A 16,121-nucleotide genomic window follows, 5' to 3' on the forward strand; every position below is an offset into this window, starting at 1 on the left:
GTGCAATGCATTTGTTACTGTACGAGTAGCTAGGATAGACAGACAACCCATCGTCGTGTGTGTGTGTCGTGGCTTGACATCAATTCGTGGCGCTGGTGCGTTGCAATTGCGCAAAAGATTTTCTGTGAAATATTGGCCGTCTGAGTCACCCAATTGAACTGTTCAGGTCACGCACATTCCACTTGGCTCGGGCTCTAACTGTGTGGTTTTTTTTTTCATTTTGCTGCTCTCCGTGCTGTGTTGTGCTTTGCTCTGATAATTCAGCTGCAGCCTCGCGTCTTGGTCTTAGAGTTTCACAGATCCGCCAGATCCGCAGGCGTTTGCCAAAATGTGTGTGGAGACTGCGGCAGAGTGGGCGGGTGGCTGTGTGGCCATCGGAGCGTGGCCGTTGCAGCCTCCAACACTGCAATTAAGAGTAGCTCCAGTCCCACTCGCAGCTACAAAGTGTACGAATATCTGACAGTTGGCATTGCAACATACTCACAGAGGTAATGCAACCCTTTGCCACTAACCACCTGGTAGTACTCCTTGGGCTCTCGACCCCAAACAGATGGCAGATCTATTGCCCTAACAAATCTGCGTTGAACTTTTATTTTCGACAACTAATTTCAAATTGTTTTTGCATATTTTGCAGCCACCTCTCAGCACTCTGTTGCTGTTGCTGTTGCTGTTGCTGTTTGTTGCTGCTGTTTATGGTAAGTTTACAATGGAATGACCTTCCGGCTCAGTGGGTGTTTACGCTACACACTCACTGTTCAGTGGGTGTGGCTGCTACTCTCAGACAGACAGCGAGTCGGGTAATCCAATTAAATCACACCCAAATGATCAGCGTAGCGATGAAACAATGTCAATGCCAGAGACAGTAGCAGAGAGGGGGCAGAGTCGGACATCAAGCTTATCCTCAGGCACACTCATTGAACCCGGACAAGCTGCGGGTACTAACGATCTGAACGAGCGGCACGGCGGCACTTGTAATCCGCTTTAAACCAGACCTTTTTTTCGGCACTAACATCCGGCTGTAGTCTGTGGTCTCTGGTCAGTGATAAAAAGCAGCCTGAAATGCCATTAATCTGTGGCTTCCCTTACTCCAAAACCGAACGAAAGTCTGCTGCAAAATGAAAGGGAAATTACCAGCCCCAGATCATACTTGCGCCCCTTTCTGTACGAGTTTTAGTACGCCTACCAGAGGGCATTGTCACATTTCACTTTCAATGAAAAGAGAGGCAACAGCAGCAATGATTTTCAAGTGCACTGCCCCTCCTCTCCTCCCTCGCTCTATCTCTCTTTTGCTCTCTCTCTCTCTCTCTGGGAGACTCACTGAGCTGTGACCATGAGTTTGCTTGTATCTTTTTTTGTGTTTGTTTCTGCTTTTTTGTGGCCAACTGGTTTGGTGGAACGAAGTCCGAAATATTGACCGCAAGTGTGTCTAATTTCTATTATTTTGCTGTCATCTCTCCCCCTCGGAACGAACCGATGGTTGGGGGGGTGCAACTGCGATGCAATGAACTTTCTTCTTTCACTGTGCCACCTGTGTGTGTGCAGCAGCAGCAGCAGCGTTGCAAGTTCCGTTTTTTTCTGTTGCTGTTACGATATTTCGCAGCCTTTTGCTTTCGTTTAACCCATTTAATGTGGCTGGAACGCGCACAGTTTGGGCCTGGCATCCGTTAAGAGAGCAGCAGCAGGGGCTTACATACTCGTATGTGCGATTAATTCAATGGAAAAGTGAAAACGAAAGTGCTTGGGGATCGCTGATCGTAGCTGCAGTTACTCACTTAAGCCAGTGGCCAGTGGCCAGTGCTGTTCAGGTTTTGCCTCACTTTCGTTTTCATATATGCTCGTACCCCAGCGAATCTTCGCCTGCCCCTTGACAATATGCCGCGCATAGGTGCAAGTTGATGATGCAATTAGCATCGGCCCAGACATCTCTGCCACAATTGCCACAAAACTTATTCCATATGCAAAATGATTTTCGCAATGAGGAAATGTCCATTGATCATGGTTCATGGCTGCTCAATGAGGCATTGCATTAGGAGGAGTGTTTGTTGCCCCCTCTCTCTCTCTCTCTCTCTCTCTCTGTGTGTGATTCGATTGCCGTTTCATTTTAAGTATTGCAATTTCTCGAGTTGTCCAAATGCAGACAAGTGCACAATTATGGCTGGATTGTTGGCTGGTTGACTAGCTGGCTGACTAGCGGCAGTTATGGACCGCTTGCCGACCAGTTAGCAGCACTTACAGTTACACTGGCCACACCACAACGCTGCAGCCAGCAGCGCAGAGCAAGTTCCAGTCAAGACCAAGACCATAGCCGGCAATTATCTGTTGATTTACTGCTCCCAGTCAGACAACAACCAAAATGCATAGAAAAGAAACCTTTCACTTGGCCGGGGCTGGGCTTAAGACGTTCGTTTGGTATGCAAATTGCTTAGAATGAAGGGAACGCCCTCTGACCTTGCCCGAGTGCTCCCACAGCTGCCTTCCGTTTCCCTCTGGTTAGGTTCAAGCCATGAGAAAAGATCTCATTAAAAATGCATCGAGGGAACTCTGACAATCGGTACAGACTGCAACCGGCAATCGGTTGACCTTTTCTTTTGTGCCAAAACCAAACCAAATCGCGACTTGTAACCTGTTCTTTACATTAATTTCGCGTTCCAGATTCTCGTTGATAAAAACCAACCCATAATTGACCTTTTGTTGGTGTTTGGCTTGTTCTTAGATCTCTTCTAACTCACAATCTCTCTCTCTCTCTCTCTCTGTCTCTGTCTCTGTCCCACCAGTCATATGAAGCTATGAAGCGAGGCATGCAACTAACTGCCACCTGGCTGTGCCTGCTGGCCACAGCCGCCACCTTTGCACGGGCGCAGCAGGAGTCGTCGGCCAAGTGGTCGCGGCAGCTGGAGAATGCGCCCACCTCCGATACGGATTCCCTGGACTGGATACCACTCGCCCAGCCGCTGGACGGAAGCGGTGGCAAGGATCGCTCCGGCAATGGACGTGTGCTGACCTACTCGCAGACATTTCCACCCAGCGCTCGTTTCGGGGAACTAAACAAACCTGGCGTAGCGCCGGGATCGCAGTTTGATTTCTCGTATCCGTTCCCAAGGTATTCGAATGGACAGGGTCAGGCGCTGCCGCTGCCGCTGCGACAGGGACCACCGCCATCGCTGAAGACGAGCGCCGGCCAGGAGCCCACCTCGCAGTCGTTCTTCAAGTTTGAGATGCCCTTCCACAGCAACGAGGCGGGACAGGGACAGGGACAGGCACAGGCGCCGCCCACACTGCAGACGGGCTACCAGATCCAGCACACCTTCGGGGGCGGCGGCCTCCAGGCACCCTCCTCGCTGTTCAGTCCCCCCTCGCTGTTTGGCCAGCAGCAGGCACAGCCCTTTGGCTCCGACTTCCACTCCCTGCCGCCAAAGTCCCTGAACAAGCCGCTGCGTCAGCAGAACTACATTCAGGACATTCTGCCACCCAAGTCTCATGCAAAGCCAACACAGCCCTCGCTGCAGAGCGTCACGCCTCAGGTATTTCCCCTCGATCCCGAGCCAGAGTCGATCTTTGGACTGAACAAGGCAGCGCCCTCATCCGCTCCCGCAACGAGTGGCGGCCAGCAGGAGGTGCAGCTGCTGTATGTGCCGTATGATACCCTGTACAACCAGCAGCGACAGCAGCAGTCGGGCTCCTCCCGGCCAGGTTCTGGCAGCGCCAACTTTGAGGTGAACAAATTCAATCTGAATGCAGGTCTGCCTGCCGTCAATCCCTACCAGATCAATCAGTTCTACACGCAGGATCCCAATGCGGGCAGCGACTTTTTCAGCTCAGGCACCACCTCCCGACCCAGCACCACCACCAGCCAGCCGCACAGCATCTTCCAGAGCTTTGGCCCAACCCAACAGCAGCCACAACCGCAGGCACAGACGCAGTTCAGCACGGCCAAGCCCAAGCCAAAGGCTCATCAGCCACCGCTGGCCATGTTCCTGCTGCGCTCCAGCTCCCGGCCCTCGCAGTCGGATGTGGTGGCTGCGCTGCGCAGTGCCCACAGCATCTCTGTGATCGATTCCCCCACAAAGCAGACGCCAGAGATCTTTGTGGGACCCGCGGGCATGCCCATACCCGATGGCTATGTGAAGTTCGATCTGCCGTATCTGTCGCAGTTGGCGCAGACGCGCGACCTCAGCGACGTGTCCTTCTTTGTGGCGCCACTCAGCTATCGTACACCGAATGGATTCAACAAGATACTGCTGCCCGAGCCGCATGTGGGCTCCATTGTGGTCAATCGCGCCAAGGACTCCGTTTCGGTGCAGACTCAGCCACCGCCACAGCGTCAGCCACAGCGTCAGCCACAGCGTCCCTATGCAGCTGTCAGCAGCACGCGGAATCCCTTCGAGACCACCACCCAGGCACAGGCACAGGCACAGTCCCAGTCGCAGGCGGGAGCACCTGTGAGGGGAAACAAGTTCAGTTACTACTACGTCCAGGATGGCATTCAGGAGGCTAGCTCCCCGAAGATACCCGCCAAACAGGAGCGCCACAAGAAGAAGCGACCACAGAATGTGCAGGTGCAGCACCAGCAGCAACAGCAGCCTCAGCAGCCCATCTACCGTCCACCCAGCAAGACACAGAATCCCTTCGATACGCTCAATCAGATTGGTGGGGATGATTTCTTCAAGTCGCTGACCAACAAGCCCACCACCAGCAGCTCCACCTCCACCAGCACGACATCGACCAGCACATCCACGACGACCTCCACCACGGCAGCGCCCACACAGCCCCTGTTCACGTACAGCACACGGCCGCAGGTGGAGTTCCCCGGCGCCAGTGGCCATCTGTATCCGGAGTACCTGCAGCCCGTGCCGGAGCAGCAGCAGCCCCGATTGACTACGCGTCCGCCGACAGCCACCACAGTGGAGGAGGAGCATCGCATGAAGCAGTACTTCCGGCAGCAGGATGCCTTCCGCCAGCGTCCGCTCACCACGATTCCGCCCGCCTTCGAGCAGGTTCAGTATACGCCCAGTGCGCCCGACTACGAGGTGCCCACCACGCAGAGGGTGAAGCATAAGCATCGCGTGAATGTCTACACGCCCGCAGCGGTGCCGGTGACCACCTCGGATGTGGGCTACCAAGTGGAGCAGGAGCAGGCACAGGTGCTGGAGCAGCCGCAGGCACCGCTGAACCACAGACCCAGCTACAACCAAGTGCAGAACGAGATTCTAGACAACAGCAACGTGGATTACGAGCCGAATCCGTACCATGTGCCCTCAGAGCTGCCGGCACTGACGCCGGACATTCCCGGATTGGTCAACAATCTGCAGGAGAAGGACAAGCTGCAGCCGGCGGGCACAACCATTCCGCCACAGAGCGAACCCGAGCAGGAGACGCGTCCCACGCGCCGTCCACTGCTGCGCACCCGCAAGCCGGCCGTGTCCAAGGTGGTGACCACCTCGTCCGTGTCCTACTCCGAGTCCGAGTCGAGTGGCAAGGTGCCGCATCGCATACGTCGACCATACGGCAATCGAGGCACTGCCGCCGGCGCAGCCTCTACCACGGGCAGCGGCGACCAGGGAGAGGAGTCTGCAGCGACGATACCCACACGTCGTCCGACCAGCGCACGGAATCCGCTCATACGCAATCCCAATCGCATCCGGTACAGGCCCACCACCGAGGAGCGTCAGTCGCTGAAGGTGAAGACCAGAAAGGGCTCGAAGAACGGGCAGCGCGAGGATCAGGATCTGGACTACCAGCGGGACGTGCTCAAGCAGAACTATCCGGTGTTCAAGGGCTCCTCATCGGCGCCCTCGCGCCGACCCACCAGCCCCACGGCCATTCCCAGCTCCTACGACTTCCAGGCCACCACCGAGGGTCCGGCATCAGAGTCCCAGCAGGTGTACACGGTGACGCCCAGCAACAGCATTGACGGAGCCAGTGAACCGGCTGCGGGATTCCCCGGCAGCCTGCTGGAGCCCATGCAGATTGCCCAGCACTATCAGGAGTTCTCCAAGGACAACTACGGGCCGGGGTACTTCCCCAACCAAGAGGATCTCACGCCCACCGAAGCCATTGTCCGCAACGAGGTGAGTCCCATCTACACCACGTTGGCCACCACAACGCCATCGACGACGACTACCAGCACGACGACAACCACTGAGGCAGCGCCCACAACCACCACGAGACGCTCGCCCTTCGTGCGCCGCAACTATCCGAGGCTGAGGACAACCACCACAACAGAGCCGCCAGTGACCAGCACCACGCCCTCAGAGGAGCGTCCTTCCGTAAGAAATTTTAAGAGAGAAAACTTAACCAGAGGAACACTCGCTCATTCTGTGATGTTTTTTGTTTCAGATCCGCTCCCGCCTGCCGCCTCGTCGTGTGGTCAAGGTGCGTCAACGTCAGCGTCGTCCCGGCCATCCTGCTTCGTCCACTGCGGCACCCGAAGAGGAGCTCCAGGAGCCAGCTACCCAGAAGCCAAATCTGCGCAAGCTCAGTCGCTACAACAACCAGGAGCCCAGGGAGAAGGAGGTAAGTGCGAGGTGCACTCCCATTTAGAGTCAAATCTAAGTTCCGAATCCTCAGCAGCCAACCATCACCCAGCGGCGTCGCTATAAACAGCCATTCCAGCTGGAGGGACAGGAGTCTCAGTGGTCTCCAGCCTCAGACAATGCCAACAGCAACAGCAACACCAACACGAACAGCTTCAAGCCTTTGAATCCCAAGTACAAGACGGAGTCGCACAACTTCGAGAATGAGCCAGAGATCGTGACGGTGGGACCCACGGGACAGCCGGAGACATACGAGTTCAACGTAGCTGCAGATCTTGGTGGATCGGCGGTGCAACGCACCACCACCCTCAAGGCGCCCAATCTGAAGTGAGTTTTAGCTTTTTGCTTTGCGTTGCCACACAGTCACTCATTTCCATGCACCCGCCAGACCAGAGAAATCCTTTGCCGAGCTGCTCGAGGAGGTGATGGGCAAAGTGCCCGAGGAACTGGCCACAGAGTCACCCAACAGCAGCAGCTCCATTGGCCGGCTGAACAGGCGCGGCAAGTGGAAGAAGAGCCGCGTGTCCAGTGGTGCGGATACTGGCGAAAACTTTGAGACGGCCGAGTCGCAGAATCTGGGACCACAGCTCTACAATGCCCTGCAGGCGGCCAGCGAGAAGGAGGAGCAGCAGCAGCAGCAGGAGAAGACCACCACCACCACAGCAGCAGCAGCAGCAACCACCGAGGCGGAGACAACAGAGGCGATAGTCAGGACCACGTCAGCGTCGCCCACAACGCCAGAGGAGTATGAGGTGACCACCGCCAGAGTCGCCTTGGAGGAGGCAACCATGGCATCGACGCTGCCCATGGAGCCGCCGGAGAGTGCCACGCGTCGCATGGACACCGCGGCGGATGTGGACGTGGAAGGAGATGGAGATGGAGAGGGCGACCTGGAGACGCAGCCCAGCATCTTCTCGGAGGTCAAGAAGCAACTCCACGATCTGTTCGCCATTGAAGAGAGCGAGGACGAGGCGGTGAACGGTGCACTGGCTGCCGTGGGTAAGCGTCGGCAGGAGTACACAAGCATCAAGCGCACCACACCAGCCACGTCCACGGACAAGACGACTCTGACGCCAGCGGACGATGAACTGACAGCCACAGCCACAGCTACAGCCACCACCCCCACAGCCACGGAAGGTGCTTCGGAGGGCAGCAAAGACAACTTCCACAAGGACCTCATGGAGCATGTGGTGTACGCCACATCCACATCGACCAAAGTCACCTCCGAGACGGAGATCTGCTATCGGGGACGCTGCATACGGTCCGAGGATCTGCCCGCCAACCACAAACTGCACTGAGTTGAGCTCCGGCAGAGCACGGTGGCACATGGTGGACTCTGCATGTACATAAGGGCAGACTGGATACGGGCCAGGGGCAGGTACGAGTGAGGATGGACAGGCAGCAGCCTTAAGGAGCGCCGCTAGTCAGCACAACTCCTCATCTGCAGCCCAGCAGCACAAGCACAAGCCGTATCCAGATGTAATTAATTAGCTTTAACTACAAATATATTCATAAGGATAAGCAGAACGATGGATCGATGGATGCCCCATTCGCACATATTAGGATTGGCCCGAAAGCTGTAGAATTTCTTGGATAAGAAGGAATGAACTATCAAAGAACTTCTTGAGGCTTCTCCTGCTAATCCTTGCGAGTGTTCCGTCACAGATATCCCCCTGGATAGACAATTTAGTGCATAGATCTTAGAGTTAGTGTAATGTCAGGATAGCATATAGCCAGCATAAGTCTTGTACCATACAACATTGTGTACTAACAAATACAGAATACCAATAAAATCAACAAAAAACAAACGACAAAATACAACCAAAATGAGTTTCAGTATGTTCGGATTCTGTATATGATTTCTGTACATATAAATAGTGTGTATATATCCTTGTATATGTCTCTGTAGTCATGTGTATAGCTATTAATACGATCAATCAATTCCATGGAATGCACTTCCCCCATCAAGGTACACGAGTTTTTCACAGCTTCACAGCACCCAATTCCCAGCTGCATCTTCGCTCTCTCAAGCTTCGATAAGCGGCGACCGATCCCCAGCAACGTCTTCTCGCTCCTCAGCGGCACTTGTTGCCGTTGGAGTTCTAGTTGGCGTGTTCCAATCTTGCACACTCGTGCGACCGAGCAGCATGAAGAGCAGATTTCCCATAAAGTAAACAAAAGCGGTGCAGAAAAAAACGATTCGCCATTGTGCAGGATTTCTCTGAAAGAGCAAAGATCAACGGGTAAACAGGGGAAATCAAATGGAATCTCACTCACCTCATCCCAGACAATCAACCCCACAATCAGCGGCGCCAGAATGCTCATAAAATTGGCCGCACAATTCGTGATGCCCATCAGAGTGCCCGCATAGTTGGGCGCCAGATCGATGTGATTGACGTGGAAGCCCAGATACGTGGCCGAGTTGGTGGCCACTGCCAGGGTGAGCAGAGCAATGGCCAGACGAACATTCGCCTCGCCCTCGGTGATGTAGCCTAGACCGATAAGCGCCAGCATGGGCAGCCACATGCCCAGCGTATTGAAGAACTTGCGGGAGAAGCCCAGTGGCAGTATTGTGCCACGTTGCTTCATTGCATCCGATAGCCAGATGAACACGCACGTGAGCAGTATCATGGCGAAGTAGGGCAGCGCGGACAGCGGTCCGTTGCTCTTGATGTCCATGCCCAGGACGCTCTTCATGAACGTGGGTATCTCTGTGAGCAGCGTCCAGAAGCCCCAGTTGTTGGCACAGTGAGCCAGCACGAGCACCAGAAACGGTCCTGAGGTGAGGATACGTAGCCAGGGCGTGCGCGGCCGTGGCTCCACCTCTCGCCAGACATCCGATGCACGGCGTGCCTGGCCAGACGACTCAATGTAGCGACGCTCAGCTGGCGTTATCGTTGGATGCTCGGCCGGAGTGCTTGAGCAATAAAAGTACCACACAAACGACCACAAGATGCCGGCACATCCGGGCACATAGAAGGTGCTGGGCCAGCCCAGCGAGGAAGACGCAATATAGCCGCTCACCGAGAGCATTACCACGGTGCCGAACTGCGAGCCCGAGTAACTATAGCCGACCAGTCGACCGCGCTCCTCTGTGGGCGCCCATTTGGATAGGAATGTGTGCGTTGAGGGGAAGATGACGCCCTGGCAGAGACCCTGGACAGCACGCAGCACGACGACAGTTTTCCAGCCGCCCGTGATGGCGCAAAAGGGTGTCAGCAGGGCGAGGCAGGAACATATTAACACTCCAAAGAAGAGCATATACTTGGCACCATAGATGGCCGAGAGATAGCCACCTGGCACCTGGGTGACTACATAGCCCCAAAAGAAGCTGCTCAGCAGATAGGACTTGACACTTTCGTTCCACTCGAACTCCTGCAAAACAAATTATTCTATTATTAAAAAAGGGTAATCCAATGCGTGGCTGTGCGTACAGGAAAGTCCGGATTGCTGGCATTGCGATCCGTCATGGCCACAATGGCCACGGAGAGATTCACGCGCAAGGAATAGGCTACGGCCAGGCCAAAGAAGACCAGAATGCACTGCAGATGTCGCACTCCAAATCGCGGCCCTGCAAATACAAATGTGCAACGTCAGTAAAACAGATGCAAACAAAGGGGAAGATCAAGCACTTGCCTGTGTTCCCTATTTGCTGGTAGCCAGTCCGGCTGCAGCTGGGGAAGCAGCCGAGCACCATATTGTGCGTCCAATTCTATCCACGTAGCCAAGTTAGTAGATGCTACGTGTGCGTGGGAGGGAGGAAAACTTGCAGCGGCGGCCAAAGTGCGTCTAATTAAATGTAAACACAGCTGATAACCAGTGTGACCGTAACAAGTGCTCGATGAATTTGGTACTAGCGTTGCCACACATGGCGGAAGCAGAAATTGTGCAAAACAAAACAATGAAATATACAAAACCAAAACTAAAATTTAAAATATTCAACAAGAAGATAAAGATAAAGATAAACGCCCCAAGTTGTATCGAAAAATCCAACTGTGTGGCAGCCGCGAATGCTATCGATAATCATCAGTGGGCGCCCAGTTCAAACTGGATGAAGTGAAACAACAATTTCGGTACGATTTGACTTGGTTTCAGCTTCGGTTTGAGCTGTTTTATTAAATGGCTTTGAATGTCTTCATTGCTTTTATCTTTCTTTTGTTTTGTTTTTTTTTTTTTGCCTTTTTTAGTTCACATTTCGTGCATCACAAGTTGGGTTTTTGTTTATTCCTAGCTTAAACACTAAACATAACAATTACTAGAGTTTTTTTAGCAGCTCATCTCTCTCTCTCTCTCTCTCTCTTTCTGCTATTTACACTGAACGCTTTCTCATGTTGCAAGTTTAATTTGATTTAGCTTTAGATTATGTACATTATGGAAAATACTGCAAACAATAATTTACGCTGCCTTAGAACTAAACAATTAACTTATAATATCGCTAATGGAAGCACGCGATCGTCGTTATGGTATTGTCCCTAACTATTTGACTACGACTAAAAACTATGAAACAACAGCTATGACTCGACTCAATCATGCCCCTATCGTGTGGTGGTTGTTGTGGTGGTTTATCCAGATCTAGCGCTTATCTTGGCCATTCGGTGATAGCGGCACTCCTTGCTCCACATCGTCCACCGACTGCTCCGGCGAGTCCCACCACTGCACCTCTGTCCGGCCAAAGACCACAAAGAGCAGGTTGCCGATGAAGTAGGCGGCGGCGGCCAGGAAGAACACCAGTCGCCATTCGTTTACATTTTTCTGTGGAAGATATCAGAGTTAGCAAGAAACTCGAGGAATGTTTTCAACGCCTTTCACTTACCGGATCTTGGACGATCTGACCGACAACAAGGGGCGCAATGCCGCTCATGATGTTGGCCGCTCCATTCGTGAGGCCCATCAGAGTGCCGGCATAGTTGGGCGACAGATCGATGTGGTTTACCTGGAAGCCCAGGTAGGTGGCAGCGCTGATGCCTACGGTGAGGGTCAGCAGGACGACGGCCAGCAGATTGTCCTCCTTCGGCACATAGCCCAGGGCGATGAGTGAGCACATGGGTATCCAGTGGCCGATGCTGTTGAAGAACTTGCGGTTGAAGGACAGCGACAACGACTTGTTCCTCTGCAGCACCTTGGACAGCCACACGAAGAAGAAGCTGAGCAGCAGCATCACGGTGTAGGGCAGGGAGGACAGCAGAGCACTCTCCTTGATATCGATGCCGTAGATGTTCTTCATGTAGCTGGGGATCTGGGTGAGCAGCGTCCAGAAGCCGAACATGTGGGTGCAGTGAACCACCAGCAGCGACAGGAACGGCATCGACGTGAAAATGGGTAGCCAGGGAGTCGGCGCCAGGTTGTCGGCCGACTGCATCTTGCCATCGCTGCGCGACTCCTCGATGAACTTGAGCTCCTCCGGCGAGATGAAGCGGTGCTCCTCCGGCGTGCTGGACGAGAAAACGTACCAAAAGACGACCCACACGAAGCCGCAGGCACCGCCCAGGTAGAAAATACTCGGCCAGCCCATGAAGGAGTCGGCAATGTAGCCACTCGTCGCCAGCATCACCACCGTTCCGAACTGTGCGCCCGAATAGCAGATGGTGCCCAGCATGCCGCGCTCGTTAGCCGGCGACCACTTGGAGAGCAGCGCATGCGTGGCCGGGTGCACTGCACCCTGGGTGAGGCCCATCGTGAAGCGAACGGCACACAGCGCAATCCAGCCGCCCAGCTTGAGGGCCAGCGGCGAGATGATGGTGAGGATGGCGGCGGCAGCCAGGCCAGCGAGCAGCAGCATCTTGGCTCCGTACCGCTGGGCAAAGTAACCGCCGGGCACCTGGGTGACGATGTAGCCCCAGAAGAAGCTGCTCAGCATGTACGATTTCTGGCCTTCGTCGAATGGATAGTACTGCAGGAGGAAATGCCAAAGGGTGAGCGAGTGTCGAACTGGAGTGCTGCCAGGATCTTACCTCTGCTTTGAACAGACCAAAATCGTTATCATCATCGTCTGGCACGGCGTTGGCAGTGTCATTCTCAGTGACATTCACCGAAGGTGGCTCGGACATGGCCACCAGGGCCACACTGAGGTTCACCCGCCAGGCGTAGCACATCGCCAGGCAGAAGAAGCAGAGGATGCATTGCACATGCCTCACGCCGAAGAGTTTCTCTGCAAGGAAGAGTAATTTAATTAGCTTAAGGCTCATGGCATACTCTGGAATAAGATGAATGGAATGGATTAAGCACATGCGCCTGCGCCCACTCTCTGCCTCAACAGGTGAAAACGTGTTGGCAGATGCTTCGCTCTTATCAACAGACAGACGCCTCTCTCACGCTCTCTTTGCGCTGCCGATCTCTTTGCTGCTCACAAAACTGGTAGCCATGTTAGTATGTGGGGCGTTTGGGTTTTATTTATAAAACACTTTGACTATGTCAAAATCTTGTTCGTGCACGCACAGACATGCACGAACATGCACAGACGCGCTCACTCTCGCACGCACACGCATACACACACACGCACGCCCACTATGAGCACAGCGGTGGCTGCGAATATTGAGAGACCTGTGCAGGCCGTGTCTGTCGTTGTAAGCGTTGTACAAAACGCAACACACAAATGTACATAACATAACATGAATGTGCTGCTGTACGGTGCTGTACGTTGGCTGTATGTACATACAATATGGCCCAAAGCGCAAGACGAGTGAGTGTCTCGGCTGCTGCTGCTGCTGCTACCTGTTTGAGGCCGAACAGCAGTCGCCCGATCCTCACGTGACCAAAGCGAACACCTCATCCATCCCAGAGGAAACATGATTCGGCGGCTGTTTATTTATTGGCGGTGGCCTGCGTTGCCTTACGCGGATTTTTGTAGGCTATTTTTAAACCCGACTCTAAGCCCCGCCATAAATGGCTTAAACAAACGCCGCTGCACCACACACACACACACATTTTGCAACAGTGCAACAGCAACAGCAACCTTGCAACGCGGCCTTACAAGGCGTTTTGGTCTATTGAACCCCAGTTGGAACTCCAAGCCGATGCCAATACAGAGCCAGCTTAAAGTCCAAAACTAACAATTGCTTGTCTCTTCCAAAAAATTTTCCCCCCATACGGATGGATAATTATTTCGATGACGTCCAAAGCGAACTTTGGGGCCGTCTGCGCGATCGAGAACGCTCCCGCATACGCTCACTCTTGCTGGTGTTGCTGCTGCTGCTGCTGCCGCTCCCTCATGCTTTTCTCTCTCTCTCTGCCTCTCTCTCTCTCTGTGTGTTTATGGAACTGAATCAGTTTCTCGTGCCGGGCGCGACGATGACTCGTGGACAAGTCGGGTCGTGTGAGGAGCCACACTGAAAACGCTTTATCTGACACGTTTTTGAATTTATTTGCGGAATCTTTTCTGCCGACGGAGCCGAGCAAAATTTATTACTAAGATACAGAACTTTTGTCTGGTGACAAACGGTGGGCGGCGGGCAGAGACTATGCAGAAGAGGGTGAAATTGTGATTCTCCACAGTTAAATTTACTGAGGCACCCAAAAAAACAAAACGCGACACCAAATCAATCAACATTTATGAGCAGTTATAAAAATAATGAAAATAAAAAGAGTTTCTGCTTTGACTGCTTATTGGATGCCATTAGGGGTGTATAGTATATATATGTGCTATATTTGCTATATTTGATTGATTGCCCGTGGGCCGAGGGCGCTGACTGTACCTAGACCGTCCATTAGTGGGACAAACAGAGGACACACAGAGCGCAACACCAAACAAAACAACAGCAATGAAGTCAAGTGTGTGTACAGTATTGATAACTGATAACGAGCCTCTAACGGGGCTCCGATAAAACTGGAACGCCACTGAGCTTTCCGCAACGGGTGCGGGGGTGCGGGGGTGGGCGGCAGGGAGAAGTCCCCTAAGTCGATAAGATAATCACTAGTTACAGCTCTGGCCCTCCACTGGCTACCCTAATTCACAATTCACTTCACGGCATGGTCTCTCACATGCAAAGAGCGTGGCATATGCCCACTCTTTTGCAATCGCTTTACAACTGTCAATTTGTCTTTGGGATTAGCTTATCAGCTGACTAAAGAGCCACTGCTCCGCCCCAGTTCCCCGTCTTGTCACACTGCTGTGTAGATAGATCTATTTAAAGTTCAAAATAAAATCAAAAAGAAAATACGGAATACTAAATACTGTCGCTCGTTGAGCTTCCCCCTGTCTCTTTTCTTTTCTTTTCCTTTCTTTTTTTTTCGTTTCGCTTAAGGTTTTTCATTCCGTTTTTGTTTATTTTTATCACTCGAAAGTGCTAAAATGTGTTTCGATTTTGTTTGGCAGCGTAACCAAAAGAAAAAAAAACACACACACACACAAAATAAAAATGTAAATAATTAATGGGGTAAAGCCACACATTTTAAATTTTGTTTTAATATTATATTTTAGAGTTGAGCGAAACGAGAGGGAAGTGCTCAATCAGCATGCTTTGTGCGAAGGATGGCGATTGCAGTTGATCGCTGCAGTGGAGGTCGTCTATATCTGACTGTATATAAAATAAAATAAGTATAAATAAATACACTCGTACTGCATAATTATTTCTGATCTCATGCCAACGCAGGCAACGATGCTTCCAGACACTGCATTCGAGAGACATGTACATAGAAATGTATCTGGAAATGGCAATCCGCAACTTATTTGGAGCGACAGAGAACAGATCGTGTGGGACAGAGTATCTCCCACACGTCTGTTGGAGAACTAATTAAGTAATTTCCGGCAACAGGCCGCTGTCCGAGCTCGGAACATGCCAGGCGCCGCCACACGATCGGGCGACTTATATAAGACACGTGCTTGGAGAGCTCAATGGAAATAGGAACGGCTATGGCTATGGCTATGACTAGGGCTATGGCGTTGGAGTCACTCAATCAATTCAATCGCTCGATTGCACTTACCATTGGCGTATTTACCTCCTGTTTTCACCATTGTCAGAGCGGTGGTCATGTGTGCGACGCGGGTTGAGAAATACCGAGTATTTTTCAAACTGAATGGAAACCTCAATTGGAACGTTCTCACTGGAATTTTTTGAGTAGGTATTTTCCTTCTTTTTTTTTTGATAATTCACACAACGTGTTCCGGTTCCGTCATGAAGTTGGAACACACATGTGTGTTTTATTTATTTAAATTGTATTTAGACGCGAGTATACTCTCTCTTTCGACCGTTGGCTGCTTTTCCACGACTGTAAAACTGAGCACGCGTTGGATTGGATCGATCCCTAGGTGGACACAGAGGAGGTGTCTTTTCAACGTTCTGGCGAAAGGTGCGGATTGCGACTGCTTGAATAACTCCCGGCGGTCGATTCTTTTATAAATATGATCGAAACTCTGCCGGACAGTGGCGGCCACAGCAGAGCAGAGACCCGACCACATCGCTCACTCACGCTCAGAGCGAGAGAGACATCAAGATAGAGGCGGCAGTGAGCGGAGAGTCCAAGTGTAAGCATGTGTATCTGTATCGCGTGAATTCCATTCCGTCTTCATGCGGCTCTGCTATCAGTTAAAATGAACACGCTGGCAAGCAACCCAGACAGAGACATTCTCTCCTCTCTCTCTCTCTCTCTCTC

General features: G+C 52.5%; 3 protein-coding genes across 8 annotated transcripts; 1 reads left to right on the forward strand and 2 right to left on the reverse strand.

The window, feature by feature from the left end:
* Positions 1 to 676: 676 nt before the first annotated feature.
* LOC117580521 (flocculation protein FLO11) lies at positions 677 to 8,354 on the forward strand. 6 transcript variants are annotated; one of them, XM_034267133.1, is made up of 6 exons: positions 677 to 695; positions 2,775 to 3,122; positions 3,252 to 6,266; positions 6,337 to 6,513; positions 6,568 to 6,860; positions 6,922 to 8,354. In XM_034267133.1, exons 1-6 carry the CDS (start codon positions 693 to 695, stop codon positions 7,829 to 7,831), a joined length of 4,746 nt encoding a protein of 1,581 aa, XP_034123024.1. In that variant the 5' UTR covers positions 677 to 692; the 3' UTR covers positions 7,832 to 8,354. The 6 variants fall into 6 exon arrangements, with proteins under 6 accessions (XP_034123024.1, XP_034123032.1, XP_034123008.1 ...); XM_034267141.1 differs by having other exon boundaries at positions 2,775 to 6,266; positions 6,922 to 7,003; positions 7,158 to 7,329; XM_034267117.1 differs by having other exon boundaries at positions 2,775 to 6,266.
* Positions 8,355 to 8,360: 6 nt separating this feature from the next.
* On the reverse strand, positions 8,361 to 10,339 carry LOC117580563 (putative inorganic phosphate cotransporter). Its single transcript, XM_034267169.1, has 4 exons — positions 10,170 to 10,339; positions 9,968 to 10,104; positions 8,811 to 9,908; positions 8,361 to 8,754 (listed from the first exon to the last, which is right to left on the reverse strand). Exons 1-4 carry the CDS (start codon positions 10,228 to 10,230, stop codon positions 8,560 to 8,562), a joined length of 1,491 nt encoding a protein of 496 aa, XP_034123060.1. The 5' UTR covers positions 10,231 to 10,339; the 3' UTR covers positions 8,361 to 8,559.
* Positions 10,340 to 10,607: 268 nt separating this feature from the next.
* On the reverse strand, positions 10,608 to 15,835 carry LOC117586803 (putative inorganic phosphate cotransporter). The gene is made up of 4 exons (XM_034277078.1): positions 15,453 to 15,835; positions 12,485 to 12,681; positions 11,347 to 12,423; positions 10,608 to 11,285 (listed from the first exon to the last, which is right to left on the reverse strand). The coding sequence occupies exons 1-4, from the start codon at positions 15,499 to 15,501 to the stop codon at positions 11,106 to 11,108; spliced, it is 1,503 nt and encodes a 500-aa protein (XP_034132969.1). The 5' UTR covers positions 15,502 to 15,835; the 3' UTR covers positions 10,608 to 11,105.
* Positions 15,836 to 16,121: the final 286 nt, after the last annotated feature.

This window comes from Drosophila guanche, unplaced genomic scaffold (assembly GCF_900245975.1).
Source record: "Drosophila guanche unplaced genomic scaffold, DGUA_6, whole genome shotgun sequence".
Classification (NCBI taxonomy): domain Eukaryota; kingdom Metazoa; phylum Arthropoda; class Insecta; order Diptera; family Drosophilidae; genus Drosophila; species Drosophila guanche.